Here is an 18,950-nt window from a genome sequence, read left to right as displayed (position 1 = left end):
TGTCAGCCCTTAACTTGTATGGTCTCCTATCTATACAGTGAGAAGATGGACCAGGTGGGCTCTGGTTTGCTCTGGCTCTAACACGTCAAGGGTCTGGCCAAACCATTCAGGAACTTCGTTAACAGAGTACAGCCAACTACCTTCTCCAGCCAACAATCCAAATAGAGCACGGAAATCTTATGAACTCACTATAAACCTGTAGAATATATGGCTACCAATTAAGACCATGAGCTATGGTTCACTGATGAGTGATTCAAATACTGGGCAAAAAACAGATTAGTGTCTGCTTCCTAAGTTCATTTAAAAACAAACAAACAAACAACAAGCAAAAGCAACAAAACCACCTAATGGGGCTATGAGCCATGCGAAGGCAATTAGGTTCTTCAAAGCCTAGACCAGGCGTTGGACAGCCCACAGACAGCCCATTTCATCTTCAGATTATCCAATCATTAACCCAACTCTTTAGAACTACCCCATGTGCTAATACTCGCTCAACGGCTAACATCTTCATCAAGATGTTGACATAGGGACTGCTTAGTCATCCTGAGAGCGTAAAATTAATGACAATGAATACAGGTATGAATAAGCACAAAATACCAAATGGAGAGAAACCCAAGATGAAATGTTCCAGGTGGCTGCTAGACCTGCAACTCAAACATGACATTCACAGCCCCCTAAGTAAACACCAACTTGCTCCTAGAGTAGGTCTGATCTGAAAGATCATTTAGCAAGAGCAAGGTGTCATTGAGCCCTATACACAAAACCCCAATTGCATGTTTCCCTAATAAATCTTTTTTTTTAATTTTTTATTTATTTATGATAGTCACAGAGAGAGAAAGAGAGAGAGGCAGAGACACAGGCAGAGAGAGAAGCAGGCTCCATGCACCGGGAGCCCGACGTGGGATTCGATCCGGGGTCTCCAGGATCGCGCCCTGGGCCAAAGGCAGGCGCCAAACCGCTGCGCCACCCAGGGATCCCCTCCCTAATAAATCTTAGCCTTGTTTGTGCATGGCCTAGACCTAATTAGGTCAATGACCAGCTGCCACCCATCAGTGGGACTCAGGAGCGGTTGGAAGCTGTTCGTATGAAAATCATTAAATGTAAGAATTACTTGTAAAACAAATGTGGGGAGTTTTGAGTCTTGGTTTAACTCTTAACACAGGAACTTACACAACTCTTAGGATGCATTTATTCCCCTGAAGAAGTTTGAGAATGAAAGATTCAAGACAGAGAAGAACACTCAGATTTCTCATTAGGGATGATCCAATTTTCCTCATAATTCTAATGGTTGCAATGGTAAAGTGTCTCCCATGTGCCCATCCTCGTGAGGCCTTCCCCCGGTATTATCTCCTCGGGATGTCGCTGCTGCTCTAAGCCTCACATATACGGAGACAGCAAGTGAGGCTCAGAGAGGTTAAGTCACATGCCAATGGTCTCACTCCATGTCAGAAATGGAGTGGGAATTTCAGACATTTCACTCGATTCTTCTCTGATGCTCTTGATGATACCAAATGGTATGTATCTCTGACCCATCATGAGAACCTTCACTTCCACCAAATTCCAAGGCCATCGCCCTAGTGCTACACAGGACATTACGCACACAGGTCTCTGATGCTCCTCGCTGGGCTGCCCCTCTCAGAGTTCTCCTGAGGTGGGATTAATCGTGCCTTTTGGCCCATCAGGCCTGAGAACTGGTGCACAGGGGCTTTAGAACGGTAAAATGGCCCTGGTATTGGGTCATGGAGGCCTTTCATTTATCCTGAAAGCCACGGGCCATTTATTTTAAAGCTATCCAGGAGGCAGAAGCATAATACTTGGCCTCATGAGGAAACAGGAGGCTGTTTCTATGTCCTTAAAGTCAATGTGAACCTTAGGCAAATAGAACCGGTGTGGACAAAACAGCTCAGCCACACTGTCATCTGAAAAGACAATTGCGGAGCCACCGAAACGTGTTATTGGAGTTTGCTCAAGGCACAGGTCTCAAATAAGAACACATGCTAAGCCTGTAATATTGCACATGCTTGGGTCTGTGGGGGCCCTCCCCAGGGTGGGGTGGGTGATGCCCATTCCTGTCTGTGTTACAATCTATGCAGAGAAGCTTGGCTCGAGCACCTGGCCATGCCTGGGGATGCCTTCTAGGCTTCGAGACCTCATTAATTTTGGTCTTGAGTCTGACATACCTGATTGGGACCTCTGGCTCCTCCCTGTTAGCTACATTGATCTTCAGTAAATTCCTTATATAATGCTTCATATGAGAATAATAATGCTTCGTAAATACCTCTTTTTTTTGGTGATAGAAAGTCAAGATAACTTGAGATTGTGCGTGAAAAGTGCTTAGGACACAGTCAGACATTCAACTGAGAAAAGACTATTATTTTTGAGATTGATATTCCCTGTTTCCTGTCTCGATGCGGCTACTCAGCCTATTTTTCAGACAGGCAGCCCTCAGTGATTTCACGAAACTTTAGATGTGAGCAGGTGAGGCCGAAGTCCTCCCCCAGGGAGAGGAACTCTGTGGTGTTCTCTGATGTAGCTCTGAGGCTTGTTGAGAAGGGAAGAGGGAGGGAATGGCAGGGATATGAAGACCAGAGAGGTCAACTGCTCCAGCCCAAATGGTGGAGCAGGAGGTCCAATCCCAACAATTCTGGAGACCAGGCTCTTCTTGACCTGCTCCTTTAAATTGGAGAGCAGGGCTGAAGAAGCCAGAGAATTCTAGATTGTTCACCCTGGCCTTGGGCACTAGTCACCTACACTACCAGCCAGGAGACCTCGTAGGGGATACCCTGGAGATTGAGGACAGAGGTCAGGCTTTGACATGAGGCAGACCCGGGTGAGGCTCTCTCTGCTGCCACTCATGACTCTCCCAAACTTACAACGTATTTAGCCTCTTTGCGCCTCAGTTTCCCCAATGTAAAATGGGAGTACTGATATCCTTTAAGGGGTTTGATGTGGAGACAAAACAACGAGGTATGCACGGTACTCATCAGGGTCTGTGGACCCTCAACCAATGGCAACACACCTTCTCTCTCTTTTCCCCGACAGCAGACAACTCTCAAATTATATTCTCTTGTTAGAGAGAGGGGGAAGCCATGGCCAAGCACATGCAGGCAGAATGGCCGTGAGCCGAGAGCTAGGTGGCACACTGTGTTGAGCAAGGGGGCGGGCAGCAGGCCTTCGCAGGTAGTCTGTGGGCGTGCAGATTTGCTCTCTGTGGGGTCACTGAACAGCCTCTACATTTTATCTCCATGTGCCTTTTAACCAATCACACAGAGACTCCCAGGGGTGGGCAGCAATCTCTGTGCCCCGCTGTTCACAACAGCCTGATTGGGAATAAAAACATCGCAAGATAAACCCCAGAAACAACCTCAGTGTCACCAGCAGGCACCTCGGCATGTAGACTGCAGGCAAACGTGAAAAAGAATGAGCTGGATCTCAAAGTGTGATGCAGAATGATCTCCCAGATACATAAGGTGTCAACATGGGTGCTCAGGAGATTTCGATTCTGTTCTTTTGGGAAGAGGAATTAGAGACACAGAGATTTGATTTAGAGAGAGACAGAGAGAGAAATACACACATGCACACAGAGAAGTAGACAAGGAGGCTGCTATAGACTGAGTGTCTGTGTCCCCCAAAACTCCCATGTGGAAATCCAACCCCGCTAAGGTGATGATATTGGGAGATGGGGCATTTGGGAGGTGATTAGGCATAAAGGTGGATCCCCCATAAAGAAGCCCCAGAGAGACACCTGAGTGGCTCAGTAGTTGAGCATCTGCCTTCGGCTCAGGGCGTGATCCAGAGGTCCCGGGATCAAGTCCCACATCAGGATCCCTGCAGGGAGCCTGCTTCTCCCTCTGCCTGTGTTTCTGCCTCTCTTGTATCTCTTATGAATAAATAAATAAAATTAAAAAAAAAAGAAGCCCCAGAGAGCCCCTCTTCTCCTTCCACCTGTGAGGACATAGCAGAAAGTGGACCCTCACTACACAAGGCCAGCGCCATGCTCTTGGACTCGTCAGCCCCAGAACCGTGAGAAATATATGTCTGCTGTTTATAAGCCACCCAGTTTGTAGTATTTTTGTTACAGCAGCCCAAATGGACCAAGACACGGGCATATGCTCCCATTGGCACAAAACATTTCTGGAAAGAAATCTAAGGAATTGGTAACTGTTATTTCTGGCAAGGAGATGAAGAACTGGGCTTGTGGGCAATAAGGAATTTTGGTTTTCATTGTATACCCTCTTCTAAAGGGAGGCTTTCTTAACCACAAACCTGAATTGCTTGAATATGATATAATAATAATTTATAATTTAATAATTAAAAATTATTTAATATAATAATATCAACAGAAGCCACTAATGAACAAAAAGCAATGCACTGAGCTTTCTCCTCCACACCTCAGAGCCAATATTTAAAGGGGATGAGAACAGGAAGTCATCACCCACCAAGCTCTTCACTTCTTAAAGGTATTAAGGAAATCTGGAGACCCCGTTGAGTCTTTAGTTGGAAGCAGCTGAAGGTCAGGGCCTCAGCTCTTTAAGCAGCTCCTGTCCCTGTCAACAGAGTCCAGAGCTCGGAGACCTAGCTTCAGGACCCACATTCTTTCTCCCATCAGATCCCGGAGCTGGTGGGAGACTTTTAAACAGACTGCAGAGGTGTTAAAAATAGAAGTTAAGTTGCTATTGGAGATACACGGAGAATTCACTACTTGCAAATCTCTAATTATAATATGTCAAGAGTAAAATACCTTGTCAGGAGCGGTAGCTAATATACCACAGTATTGGCTCTGTCAACACAGTGATCCATGATGTGTTTGGAGGCCTACAGTGAATAGACACCCAGCAAAAACATGTCCTGCAGGGACTCATCTCAGCCCCTGGGGATCGGAAAGCATGATCTGGTAAGTCTTCACTGTCTGTACTTTGCTCAGCTCTGGTTGGGAGCTCTGGGTGCATCCCGCTTCCCTTTTACAGATTCTGCACTTTGTGTTAAATCATGTGCATATATTAGATGTTCTTGGAGCCTACCAGATGGATGGATGTGTTCTCATACCCAAAACTACTCAGTTTCTCAAAGAAATGATGTCCTCGACAGTGCCCTCACACTGGCAGTAAGAACCGTGCACGAAGGACAATTAGGGTAACTCCAGGCACAACACTACCCGATGCAGAGTAGCAGGCGTGCTAATAGAGAGGCATGCATTCCAGGGTGGGGACAACATGGGTCTGACCCACTTGGAAGTTAAATTCCTTCCTTGGGTTAATGTAGAACCTGGAGCGAAGGGAAGGTCTGCTTGGTTAAATGCATGAGGATGCAGAGACAGTTGGAAGCACACTTGTCATAGACCATGTTCTGCTCGGTCAGGTCAGGAAAGTACAACTGGAAAGTAGGTCATGGACAGAAGAAGCACCTTCCTTCTTGGCCAAGAGAGAAAAGCATACGCCTGGAAGCATTCGTAGGAGGAAACAAGATGGCTTCTTCTACATTCTTGCACTCTTCCCGATGTCATGCTAGCCCCCTGCTTCAGTTTAGAATGGTTCCCCTTCCTTTGAAACTTCCTGGGATGGCAAGTGTCACCCAAGTGTCACTGGAGAAGACAAAGGGGCTGGCTAAACAACGCTCTACAAATTCACACTGTCCCAGCTCAGAGAGGCACTCATTACCCCTCAAATACCTTTAGGAATCATCTGAGCCAGATTCCTGGCATGTTTGTCCAATTTCAGAAATCATTCTACTGCTCCCAAACCCCTCTGCTCCTCTCTGTCAGCTGATGATGGTGACCCCATCACTGAGAACATGAAGGCAACAGAGAAGGAGCTCCTCACAATATTTCCTGACTTTGAGATTTCTGTCTCCTCACACATTCATTCACTCCTCCTTCTTGCTGTGGTCTGGATGTTTGTGCCTCCCCCCATCCCCATGCTGGAATCCTAAAGCCCCAGTGATGGTGTTAGGAGGTGGGGGGCATTGGGGGTGTTGGGGTCATGCGCAGGAGACCTCATGAATGGGATTAGTGTTCCTATAAAAAAAGACCCAGAATGCTCCCTTGCCTTTCCTGCCATGTGGGGACACAGTGAGAAAGCACCAGCTAATAGCCAGGAAGGGGCCCTCATGCAACTTACAGCCTCCAGATCTGTGAGCAACACAGTTCTGCTATTTGTGAGCCAGTCTGTGGGATTCTGCTACAACCACCCAAATGGGCCAAGACCCTTTTCTTCTGCTTCAAAACTGAAATGTCCCCCAAATTTCATAGGAGCCTTATTTGTAGTGGCCAAAAGCTCAAAACAACCCAAATGCCCACCCACGAGTAAACAGATCAACAAATTGTGGCACATCTACTCAATAGTTTCCTATCTGGCAATGAAAAGAAGTGAACTACTGATTTGTTGAACAAGTCAGGTGAACCTAAAAGCAATGATGCTGAGGGAAAGAAGCCAGGTGAAAAGAATACATAATGTTTGGTTTTGTAACTGTAAAATTCTAGAAACTAAAAACTAAGCTATAGTGAAAGAAGCAAATCTGTGGAGCAGCCCCCTTCCACCCAGAGACTGAGGTAGAGGGCAGGGAAGAAAGACTGTAGAGGGCTATGAGAAATCTTTGGGGGTGATGGGTATGTTGGTTACAGCATCTGTTCATGGGTCAACACTCACCAAATTGTACACACTAAATACACATGGGTTATTGTACGTCAATTACATAGTAATAAAGCTGTAAAAAAATAAAATATTGCTTCTCCTTTCCTAGACTACGTGCTCTGGGTATACACCCCTAGTCATCTTCTCTCCTGAATCATCAATCCCTGTCCCTCCACCTGCTCCTATGGGTGCCTTCTCCTTGGCATAAAATAGGAACCCAAATCCCTTCTTGTGCAAACTGCTTCCTCTGGACTCTTACGCTCCTCGGTCACTATCTTTTCTCTCTCTCTCTCTTGACTGCAAGTGTTTATGATGGCAGTAGTGCATCCAACCCCAACCATTCCCACTTGTGTCTCAAGTCCTGGCCCCCTGGCATCTCTCCCCAACACTCTAGGTGTACTGCCTTCTCCCTGTCTCCAGCGATGCCCGCTTTGATAATGTCTTCTGGGGTTACACCTGTCAGGCTGCCCTGACAACACTCTTCCCATTCAACCTCCAGTCTGGAGACTCCATTCACGTCTCACTCAGCAGCTCCTTGCCTTCCAAACCTAGCCCGCCTGTGAGTTTTTCAGCAATCTGCCTCCCCTTCTCTCCATTCCCTATGCTTGGCAAATCTATTCAAGCCTCTCCATACAAATGGCTTACCCTTTGCTCTGACCAGTTTCTAGCTGTTTAATACCTTTAGTGAGAAGATCCAGAGCACATTGTCAATGACTCTGATGGAACTTGCCCTTGGTCTCTACATTTGGATATGGGGCTCCTCAGTGGCTCCAGGGCTCTCAGCCTCAGCCACTGAACAGATACAACACCGTGCAAACCCTGGAGAGAGAGTGGTTCCCCGGGCTTGTCTGCATGGGACTAATCCAAGAGTCTTTCCCTAGGCATCTGGCATGATATCAGGAGCCTGAATTTGCAGGGACCATCACACAAAACTAGAGAATGGAGGTGAGTGAGAGGAAGAAGAGCCAGAGATGGATCCTGTTGGAACCTGACATGCGTATTCTGCACACCAAGCTGTGTCTAAAGTCAGCCCTCCTTTGAGACTGTTGTAGAAGCTGATACATTTACTGTTGAATTTTCTATTACTAGCAGCAACCAGAAGACTATGAACTGTATATCCCCTCAACTATGGTGTTGAGGCACATCCCTCAGCAAGTGTTTCTTCCATCATCGAAATACACTAAAGCCTTAAAAATCCATGCACGAGAGCTTATCACATTACAATAATAACAGAACACATACCTTATATTCTCTTGCAGACCAAAAATCTCTCTAAGAAAATAAAGCATATCTGCTCACCGTTTCATGGCATTGCAGAGCCTTGGGTACCACGGACACCCAACACCCTGTTTAAATTTGTGTTGATCTCTAAAGAGTTGTTGTTGTTTTGTGAGAGAAGAATGTTGAGCATCACAACTGGATTAAGATTTCCTTTTAGGTACGCATCATTAACCCTTCCTTTTAAAATTTCATTTTCTAACTCTTCCAGCTTAAACTTTTTCAATGGCTCCCTCTTGTTCCTAATGTGGAATTCCACCCACTTACCAGACCCACGAGGCCTGCAGGATATGATCCCTCATCATTGTTCCCATTTCATCCTTTGCCACTGTACCCCCGGACCTTCTTCATGTGCCTCAGACATATTACTGGACTCTCTTTAGTTCTTTGAACAATCCCAGATCTTTTCAACCTTGGGACCTTGACCTTGGTATTCCTTCTGCTTAGAAAGTTTATCTTGTCATCTTAAATATCATCTTCTTAAAGAAAGAGTCCCAGACTATTCATCTGCAGGCAGTACCCCCGCACTTCTTAATCCTCCACAGCGTCTGCCTTTTCCTTGAGAGCATGTATCACAGTTTGTGTTCATACAGCTGTTTGATTGACACATGTTCACTCTCTGACTCTCAAACTAAGTCATAAGAGGGAAAGGATCATTTCTGTTCAGTTCAGCCACATTGCCTAGAATAAGTCCTGGCCACAGCAGATGCTTAAAAATATGCATGAATAAATGAATCTTCCACAGCAGGTCAATAGAAATGGCACATACTGAGGCTTAAGAGATAAAGTCTGATTAGACATTATTATATGTCATTTTCAGTCCTAAAGTAACCTTCTGAAGCCCTACCAACACTGACTGTCACAAAATGACTAAAACCAAATAAACACCAACCTTGTAGGTTAACACAGCCAATAACAGACAACTGGTAGACCAGCAAACCCGTTTAATAGACTTATTCCCAAGTCTTAACAGCCAGATATAAATAGGCAGGAGCAACACTACTCACAAAACTCAGAGGTGGAAACAACCCAAATGCCCGTCAGTGAATAGATGGACAAATAAATGGCATAGCCATGTGATGGAATAGTATTCAGTCATAAAAAGGAACAAAGTAGTGATACATGCTACAGTGTGAAGAAACCCTGAAAACATTGTGTTAAGTGAAAGAAGCCAGCTGCAAAAGGTCATCCCATTTTTAAGAAATTCTAGAATGGGCAAATCCATACAGATAGAAAGTGCATTTGTAGGAATGGGAAATGTTTCTGTAATGGGTATGGGGTTTCCTTTTGGGGCTATGAAAATGTTCTGGAACTAGAGATGGTGATGGTTGCATTGAACTGTGAATTTCTCAATCCTACTGAGTTATATACATTAAAATAATGGTCGAAATGGCAAATTCCATATCATATAGATATTTTGCCATAATAAAAAAAAGGGGAGATAGGCAGTAGACCATGTTAGAATGTATGTTATTTTTAAAAATCTCCAAACCCGACCTCGAAATGAAGTACCAGGTAGCAAAGCAGTAAATGGTTACTTTGAGGTCCCAGAAATAATCTCCTGCTGCAAACCATGAAATTCCTTCACAAATACTGGTTTTTCAGAGGCCTGGGGGCAGGAGAAAGAGGCACGAGTGCTTTCTACTGCAAAATGTTCTAGACTAGAGGCTTGGTATACCCAGACATCTAAAGAATTCCACAGAACAAGGCGTCTCAAATGAACATATACATCTTGTGGTATGCATGGTTATTTCAGGCCATGCACAGACGAGCAAGTGTTTAATTTTAATAATTATTTTTGTTTAGGCTTATCTTTGATTAATAGCCAACAGTGCCAGTTTTTAATTTATGATGGTGATAAAATGTTTCTTTTTCATTTGTTTGCTTGTTTTTAATCCACTGAAAGCATTTACATGCAATGAAATAGACCCTTTTTGGTGTACAAAGTAGTATAAACAGCCACCATCAAAATACAGAACATCCCGTGACCCTGTAAAATTCTCTGGTGCTGCCCCTTTGCAGCCCAGGCTTTGCTCACCCTATGGCTCCCTCAAAACACAGAACAGCACAGGTAAATCTCAAAGGAATGAAGAAAGCTGGAGAAGCTGAAGAGGACAAGCGTTGGGCTGGGGAGGAGCTACAAAGGGGCATGGGGTTTCCTTCTGGAGGATGGAAATATTCCAAAATTAGATGATGTCCTTGGGTTGCACAAGTCTGCAAGTCTATTAGAAATCAGTGAATTGTACACCAAAAAAAAAAAAAAAGGTGAATTTCTGGTATACAAATTACACCTCCACAAAGCTGTCAAAATCACATCATGTATGATTCTACCGAGAGAGAACACGCTTCCAGAGAAGGCAAGGCAACAGCAAGAGCATTTAGTTGAAAGTTTCCCTTTTCAGAATAAAGGTGGCTGGGGAGAGATGTGTGGATTTAAGCAGGTAACGGGGCAGAGGCCTCTAGGCAGGTGGACTTTGCGGGCTTGGGGGCTGCCAGGCCCCAGGAGCCCCGTGGGGTGGGGTGCACCCCGCCGCCACCCACCTGGGCCCACACCCACTTACTGTGGCGGTGCCGGACACGGTCTGCGCGCTGGTGTCCGCGGCGCTCTGCTCCGAGTGTGTCTGGGCGGGAGGGTACAGGTTTAACGTGTGCTCAGGGACGGTGGTCTGGCCCGTGTACTCCGGAGCGGGGTGGGGGTGAGGGGCCGTGTACTCCGCGGGGATGCCGTTCTGGGGGGGTGCAAACTGGGCCGACGCGTAAGGCTGAGCCATTGTGTCTGGGGCAGCTGCTGCTTCTTGATTACCCTAAAAAGGAAAAAAAATCAAAAGGGGGATAGGGAGAGAGAGAGAGAGAGAGAGAGAGAGAGAGCATGAGAACCCTGTGAGCAGACCCCTTCCCCAGGGCCCAAGGATGAGCACTCCCTCAATGCTGCACAGGTGCACAGGTGCACAGGTGTGCAGGTGCACAAGTGCACAGGTGCCCCCACTGTGCCAGGAGCCCTACTGGGACGTGTCCCACTCCATCCTCAGCAGCCCCCAGGGGGAATGTATCTGTGCTCCGCATGGATACAGGCATAACCCATTGCACAGATGCAGAAACCGAGGCTTAGGAAGGGGCCTCACTTTCCCCCCAAGCCTTCCAGCCCCATAGCCAAAGACTGGTAGGGCCTGCGCTCTGCCCGATTAGACTTCTCTGGCAGATCCTCCGTATTTCATTCCCATTTTGGAACATGTGAGCATGTAGTTGTCTCCAGTGACAGCAGAGCCTTGATTTGATACTTAAAATGCCAAGAGAGATTAAATTGAACGTGTGTGTTCTTGAGAGGAGAGACAATTCATCTAAGCATTTGAATTTAATCAAAGTTTTATGTGACTTGGCTCACATAATAGGATGGGGGGGGGTCCCTTTAATGGTCACAGAGTGTGTGTGTGTGTGTGTGTGTGTGTAAATGTTCCCAGCGCCAATAATGAAGCAGCCAATGGAAATTCAAGACCTAATTTGGACAAAGATGGCACTCTGTGATTCTGTGTTCACCATTTTAAGTATCGTTACAAAATGCTGGCCTTAACCTCATTAGTCAATGCCTCCCCTTGCCCCCTGCCTTATTATTATTATTATTATTTTTTTATATATAAGCACAGAGTATTATGTAACAATTCACCCTTCCAGTCTAGGCAACCTAGGCAAAACATGCAGTGTGATCATTACAGTCAAGTCAAAGGAATTAAAAAAAAAAAAACAACCCTGAATTCAAATGCTTCCATTTCAGGAAACATCCATCTCTCTCTATTCCCCCACCTGTACCCTCCTAACTCTACTACCCTGCACACACACACACACACATGCACATATGCAAACTGCACCAGAAACTGTAACCCAGAGGTCCAAATTTTTCATGGTCTCAAGAAATGAGATTTTGCACAGTCAGAGAGAGAGAGAGAAGCATAGCAATTAAGCACACCAAATAGCTGCCTCTCCCATTGTCTGTGGTCAATTAGATGTGACTTCAGCCCTCATAGAATGATACCAGGGCAAAAATGTCAGAAAAGCTCACGTCTCCTTGGTCCTTGCCACCAACATTTGAGAGCCTCTCCAGCTAAAGCAACCTGAGTGCAGCAACATTATGACAGAGAAGGGACCAAAAAAATAAAAAAATAAAATAAAGTTTATTCTTGGAGCCGCGCGCGCAGCGCTTGTGCATTTGTTTAGAAGGGCCCTTAATTAGAATGTTAAAGATGACACTTTGAAGAGAACTAAGCTTAGGATAAGTTTAAAACATTTTACAAGTGAAAACATTCCCATCACGCCCTTTCCTCCCCCAGACGAATGTCTCCAAATGTCTGTGCCATTGGAAGCAGAAATGCACAGCCATTGCTTGCTTTCTGTCTAACATCTTTTCCTCGCGTTTGGGGCTGTGCAGAGTCTGTGCGTGGCTGGATCCCTGCCCGTGGGAGGTGAACCCTGACCATCCTCGGGAAGCCCCAGGGGACACTCACTGCCGTTGCTGCTTCGTGTGCATTGGTCTTTTCTTCAGGAGTAACACGGTTTCCTTCTAGGAGACACTTCCACTCTCAGCCCACAGAGTGCAGATGGGGCCAGGCCCTGTCTCAGGTGACCTCCAGACGCAGTCACATGACCCTGGCTAATCATAGGGTTCCGTGGTCACAGTCCCGGGGACATGTGCTCATGCCCATCCACCTAAGCCAGCTAGTGAGTTAACCTCCAGTTATGCCAAGGAGGCTTAATCCTGGAGCTTCCCTGGAGCTTAGGGGAGAAGCCCTCTTTCCTCTGGGATTGGCAGCTGTAAAAATAATGCAGCCCTGGAGCTGCCAGCAACTGCCACTTGAAAGGGACCCACCTAGGGCACAAGCCAACCCAGGGGGAAACAGAGCCCAGAAATTGAGAAACAGGTCAACTGAGTCCCAGTGACATCATGTGAGGCCTTGGATCCAGAATTACCTGCAGTTAATAGCACCACCGTTTGTTTTCCTTATAGGACTCAGTAAATGCCTCATTTTGCGTAAGATAGTTTTTTCTGTTACTTACAACCAAAAGAGTCTGGACCAGTAAGAACAAAAACATCCTCTCCCGTCTATCAGCCAACTAGCATCCTCTCTTCTCCAGGGCTGCTCAAGGAACATATCCCTCCGTGCACAAATTCCACATGGGGCCACTTCTTTCTGGCTAATGGGAAGCCCCAGAAGCTTTGGGACCCTGAGAACCCTCCAGAGGGAAATTCATTGTGTCAGATTCTACCTCTGCCCGAAGGTCTGTTTCAGTAGACCCCACCTTTGATCTGGAGCATCTTTGAATTAAAAGCCAGACTTGTGAAAACTCCAGGTGTGGCCCCATAGGGGAGCGTGAAATGATCCCATAAGCAACAACGGAGAGATGGTCACACAGAGAAACAGCTTTCCTTCCTCTACCTCCAGCAGAAGGCACTTTTATGGGGATACACAGGCCCATGTGGCCTTTCCACACAGCAGAACAATCTCAGGAAGAGTGACCTGTCCCCCATAGGGATTTCTGTTAGAATGTGGGCTCTCTGCATCACAAGGAGAGAGGCCTGCCCTCAGGAAGCCAACAGTCACTCTGTACTCTCAACACCCATCACGTCTACCCATTCACTGCCTCTCTGCCTCAAAAACCCTCTCTACTTCCTAGTCTTGATTGTCCTTTCAGGTCCCAGGCCAAGTCTGCCAGCAAGGCTTCCTTGACTCTAGGCCCACTCTGTGTCCTCTATGCTCCATCGTAGCCTGTGGCCACATGTCACATAACTCCTAGCACTGCCACTGCCTGCTTATTTATCTGGGAGAGTCCTCATGGCTGGGGACTGTGTCGCGTTCTCCATTCCATTTCCAGTGTCCCGCGGCATGCTAGCTGCAAAATGGGCATTTACAAGTACTTGCTAAATGAATGCATACCTGAATAACAAACTCTGGGCTCTGAGAAGCTTAACCTCACAACAGGACATAGGGGGGTTGGCAAGTGACCCATGGGGCAAATCTGGTCCACTAGTTGTTTATAAATAAAGTTTTTATTGAGACACAGCCTTGCTCATCGTGCTATAATGACAGAGTTGAGCAGTTGTGAGAGACCCACAAAACCTAAACTGTTTAACCATTTTGCAGAAAAAGTATTTTAATCAAGGTGGCAAAGTTATCACTAAATACGGAGACGTCATGTAAGAAGCCACCAGTGCGTAAATAGTTTGGGCAGGAAATAAAGTTGGCAGTAGTTGCATTCTTCCCTAAACCAAGGAGGGAAGCTCAGCCGAACTTGCGGATGGGCAGTGTCGGGGATGGTGCCCAATGGAGGGGTCAAAGTCTTCTTCGGGTTGTATGTGCTTTCCATCTCTGCACCTGTGCGCTGTAAGCAATGCATGCACACACACAAGCTTTAGACCCAACACAGTGGGCTGCTGAGGGGAGGATCCGTGACAGCCTCAGGCTTGCAAGCTCATGTGAGCTTGAGTGCTCTCACCAGTGCTCAGAAGGCACACTGAGTGATGTGGCCTTCTTCTCAGGCCTGGAAGGTGCCAGGCATTGTGCTGGGGGCTTTGCTACAGTACTTCTTATACAAGGTGACTGCTCCCCTGGGGATATCTGACAATGTGTGTAGACACTTTTGGTTGTTACTAGTGGGGTGAAGGGTTGCTGTGAATATCTAGCAGGGAGACTCCAAATATGGTGCTAAACACCCTACAATGCATGGACAGTGCCCACCACACAGGATTACCTATCCCCAAACGTTGGTAGGGCCAAGACCTAGGATCCCCACTATGCATGCATTGGCTTTTCATCCCATGTTGCTTTGCTGCAGTCCAGAACTAGGAAATGATTGTGCAAAATCACAGCAACAGGTAGCTCTTAGGGAAGCCAGGAGCTGAACTGACACCCAGGCGTCTCTCATCTGGCAAGACTATCACCTGGTGGAAAGGTCTGTTCCCATTTTGAAGTAAAGAAACCTCTCTCAGTTGTGCACACACCATGGCCTCAAGACCCGCTACCCATGTGGTGGTGTGTTACACCCTACCAGGGAGGGGAGTCAGGTGCTGGGGTACTTGATGCAGAAATACCAGTGTTCCATTAGCCAGACTAGCCCTTGGTGCATGTTAGAGCAGAAGCCTGGAAAACCTGTGCCACCTCAAGCCCAGGGCCTAGCTTCACAAGGTTCTGAGGCTGTCTTAGGAAAGGCAAGGGCCAACTGGGGACAAACCACCAACCTCTACCAAACTTGGGCCGTTTTGGCAAACTCAGGGCACCAAGCTCTAGGGATTGTGTCCATGGTTACCATGGAGCCCACAGGTACATTCAGGTCCGTGGGGCTCTGGATGGCACTCCTGCTCCCAAAGTCCTCAAACATATGTTAGTGGGACCCCCCACAGCTACTTATTAACACTGACAGCCGTTCCAGAGAGACCCTAATTAATATTCCCAACATTTGCACTTTGGGCTAATTACAGCTAATATTTAATTAAGATCATTGTATTTCCTATAGAATTATTTTTCACCCTCAAATGGCTTCAGAGATGTCTTTGTTTCCTCCCTAGTGATGTTTCTGGATTCTTAGCTTGGCCCAAGGATATTTTCTGGAAAAATATATCTGCATTAAGGGCACCTTTGGGACTCCAGGTCAGGGCAGATCTTGGGCACGTGCACAGGCTCCTGGTTGAGAGCTGAAGCCAACTTCACGTAGGTGACAGTGACAGACAAAAATTATTTGGAGCATTCTGGCTAGACATTCCCTCATTTGTAGAAGCTGCCTTCTTGCTTCTACTCCAATGCCAAACCCCCACCTTTCCCTAAATAAGTGGGATGATCACAGGGATTCTGATATCTACTGAGTCAGGGTGCTTGTGGGTGTCCCAAGGTGGTGAGGAGGGTGTTTCTGCTTTGCACAGAACCCCCACATCACTGAGCAACTGCTGCAAGAGATCTGCAGACCTAACTTCAGATGTTCAGTGCCCGGACTTTCCTGGGTTGCTGATAAATACACAAAAATTTTTTTTTTTTTTTCAAAATGCAGAGACCTTATGTTTTCACGTCCACTCTTGCCGCTGCAGAACTGGATAGAGACTTGAAATAGAGAACAGTTATTAGGAATGTAGAGGAAACTTCCTTGTCCTCATACCACAAGCCTCAATCAGAGGAGTACCTCAACATCGGCAAGATGATGTGGGACCCCATGATTACCCGAGACACCCCAATGGGTAGCTCAGACTCCGGTTACCGACAGCAAGAGGATTATTAAAATGCAACCAAGTCTGAGTCACCAAAGGAAAAAAAATGCCATTTCAATTTAAATATTTTACTGAAGCATGAAATAGCCAGGATATTATTGCTATTTTAAGACAAACACCGTAATCTGACTATTAGCATAGCGTGCTGGGGCTTCCGCATGCAGACGTTCGGAGAGGCAGTCTTCCAACACGGGACGATCGCTTCGGACACTGAAACAGCCTGCACCTTCCGTTTCCTCTCCGAGGTGGGCTCAGGAGACAGAGCCCGAGAGACGACGAGAGGGCCCCCCCACTCCTACCCAGCCAGGCATCTCCCTTCTCTCAATCCATTGCCCCAAGTGGTTTATTCAATAAAGTAGTTTTTTAAGAAAGTAATAAGAGAACAAAGGGTGGCAGCCCATCAGACTGTGCAAAATATTTTGGCCCCAAACCTAATGCAAACCACATTTCAACTGAGAAATAGTCTTTACGTGGCAAAGCACGAAGCAGGGATGTTCTTTTCGACGGAACCCCAGACTTTTCACGGGAGGGGGCAAGCGCCTCTCAGAGCTGCCAGGGTGGACTTTCAAATAACGAAGCCTTTTTTTTTTTTTTTTTTCCCTGTGTACGTGAGTGTGTTTCCCCAGCTTTCGTAGTCCAACTTCTTGAATCATCATCTGTCCCCCTTCTGCTGCTGGAATTGATTTGTCCCCTGCCCGTGTCTGGCCCCAAAAACCCCTTCCGGCCTAAATGCAGTCCTTGTAATGAAGCCATGCCCAGGGATTGTCTGGCCCTGATACACCCGGGGTTCTGTCCACATGGCCCCCCCCAAAACACAAAAGCAGCCCCTCCTGGGCGGGGCAGGGACCTTCCCCAACAGGGACCCCTGGAGGACAACCTCCCTTCTTGGGTTGCCTGCAATTTTCTATCTTGCTGACTGCTTGACTTGAGTTTTGTAGCGTGGTCTGTTCTACTTCTCTGGCAAGAAATTGCGCATATTCAGAGAAAGGCTCCAGTGCCTGAGTGGAAAGAGCTAAGCTGTATCGTGCCCCCGGAGGCACAGAGACAAAGAAGAAAATGCAAAATTACACCATTAACCTGCTGGTTCCGAGACCAGCTCAGTGAGACACATCAAGCAGAAAGCACACGCGCGCGCGCACACCCAGACACGCGCACACATACACACACACATGCACACACACTTGGCTGAAACCCTCTCCTCCCCCCCCAACCCCACCCCGCAGTATTCAAGGAGCAGAGTACACAGATCGCAGAGAGCACCAGAGCCTTAACGCGAGGAAAGGCTTCAGCTTCATTCAAATCACAATTTCGCGTGAAATATAAAAATCGGGAAAAATACCTGCTGCACCATCCTGCTTCCTTGCTCCTCCATAAACTTAGCAGCTGCTCTAGCCCCACACCACAGAGCATCTGCCCAAAGCGAGCCTCAGTTACGAGCGAGGGTGTGCGCTCGGTGCAACGTGTGGATGTCGAGGGAGGGGAGCTGAGGCCGCCTGGCTGACCTCCCCCTCAACATCTGACTGCTCCCAAAACCAACCCCAGATGGGACTCTTTCCGCCAGCGAGGCCTGGCCCATCAATCACGGCTCGCCCCTCCTCTGGCTCCTGTTCTCAGTTTCAGGGTGCACACTGAGCAGATGATTATATAGAGGAGGTAGGAAACACCACACACACACACACACACACACACAGCACTCGCCTACATTAATAGCTGTTTAAAAAACATTAGAAATGCTATCCTATGCATTGCCTGGAGCTGGAATTTATCATTACTAAACTAAATATATGGTATGCAAAGTTATGAAATCCACCCGGGAGCTTGCTTACTATCCTGTTTTGTTTTGTATTTTTAAGAGGGGGTGGGGGTGCCGAGGGTAGCAGGGGAAGAGACGGAGGCAGGATGAAGAAAGAGCTCAGAGACAGCAGTATGGGGATGGGGAAATTTAAAGAGATGCCCTGAGAACACAGGGGATGAATTTATAACGACGCTGCATCGTTAATTGGTAAATGTAATCTTAAAACACCCTAACTGGCTTTGGTTTGGAAGATTTGGAAGCCCGGCTCCTTTGCAGACTAGCTGTGTGACCTCAGGTAAGTAGATGCGATGCTCTGGGCTCCAGTTTCGGCTTCTGTTTAGTAGGGATCATGAGGAGCGACTTCACAGCGTGATTGCGAGGATGAAAATAAAAACCAAATCAGAACAAAACACACACACACACACAGGGCTTGGCTTATAGTACGCGCTGTATAAACAGATTCATTCATCACATTCAGTCACACGGTGGGCAAACTTAAGACCACCTTTGTTCCTGTGGACTGTGTAGTCAAGACAGGCAGCAGGCTCTCAAGAAAGGAACTCACAGATGATCTCAAAATCGCAGTGGTGATCAATGCCATGAAGGACAAGTGCAGGGGTCTTGCTTTCTCCTTTTCTTGAACTTTTCCTCCTCTTAGCTCATTTTTCCCTTCTCTTTCAAACGAGCAACAACAAAACCGCGTACAAAAAAATCCCCAGTGATTTCAATGCCAAATGCTGCATCAATGCCAAATGCTGCCTCTTTATTTAAAGCTACAAATACTTTGTTCTTTCTTTATTATTAAAACTACAACAACCAGAGTGAAATGTCAAAACAATTTCAGTTTTTATTTGGCCATGTCTTTCTTGCTCGCCGGGGGAAGAGTTTCAAGAGTCCCATCCACCCCTTCCAGTGGACAGCTGCTTATCACCGAGACGCCTTGCTAAGAAGAGGAGAGATCTTGCTACACTGGAGGGAATGGATGGGGTTTCTGAAGTGATTAAAC

General features: G+C 46.8%; 1 protein-coding gene across 34 annotated transcripts in view; it reads right to left on the bottom strand.

Annotated features, from left to right (window-relative positions):
- Positions 1-18,950, bottom strand: part of RBFOX1 (RNA binding fox-1 homolog 1) — a 2,042,337-nt gene that overhangs the window by 166,138 nt on the left and 1,857,249 nt on the right. For 30 of the 34 annotated variants that reach the window (XM_077906543.1, XM_077906545.1, XM_077906551.1 and 27 more), the window contains one exon: positions 10,469-10,711. In XM_077906543.1, the coding sequence (XP_077762669.1) occupies positions 10,469-10,711 (243 nt within the window). Of the gene's footprint in view, positions 1-10,468; positions 10,712-17,488; positions 17,751-18,950 lie in introns of those variants that run through there. The other 4 variants (XM_077906568.1, XM_077906570.1, XM_077906561.1 and 1 more) reach the window with 4 other exon arrangements.

The sequence above is a fragment of the Canis aureus genome, chromosome 8 (genome assembly GCF_053574225.1).
Source record: "Canis aureus isolate CA01 chromosome 8, VMU_Caureus_v.1.0, whole genome shotgun sequence".
Classification (NCBI taxonomy): Eukaryota; Metazoa; Chordata; class Mammalia; order Carnivora; family Canidae; genus Canis; species Canis aureus.
The sequence above is the reverse complement of the archived record's forward strand: the minus strand, read 5'-3'. Positions and strand labels throughout refer to the sequence as shown.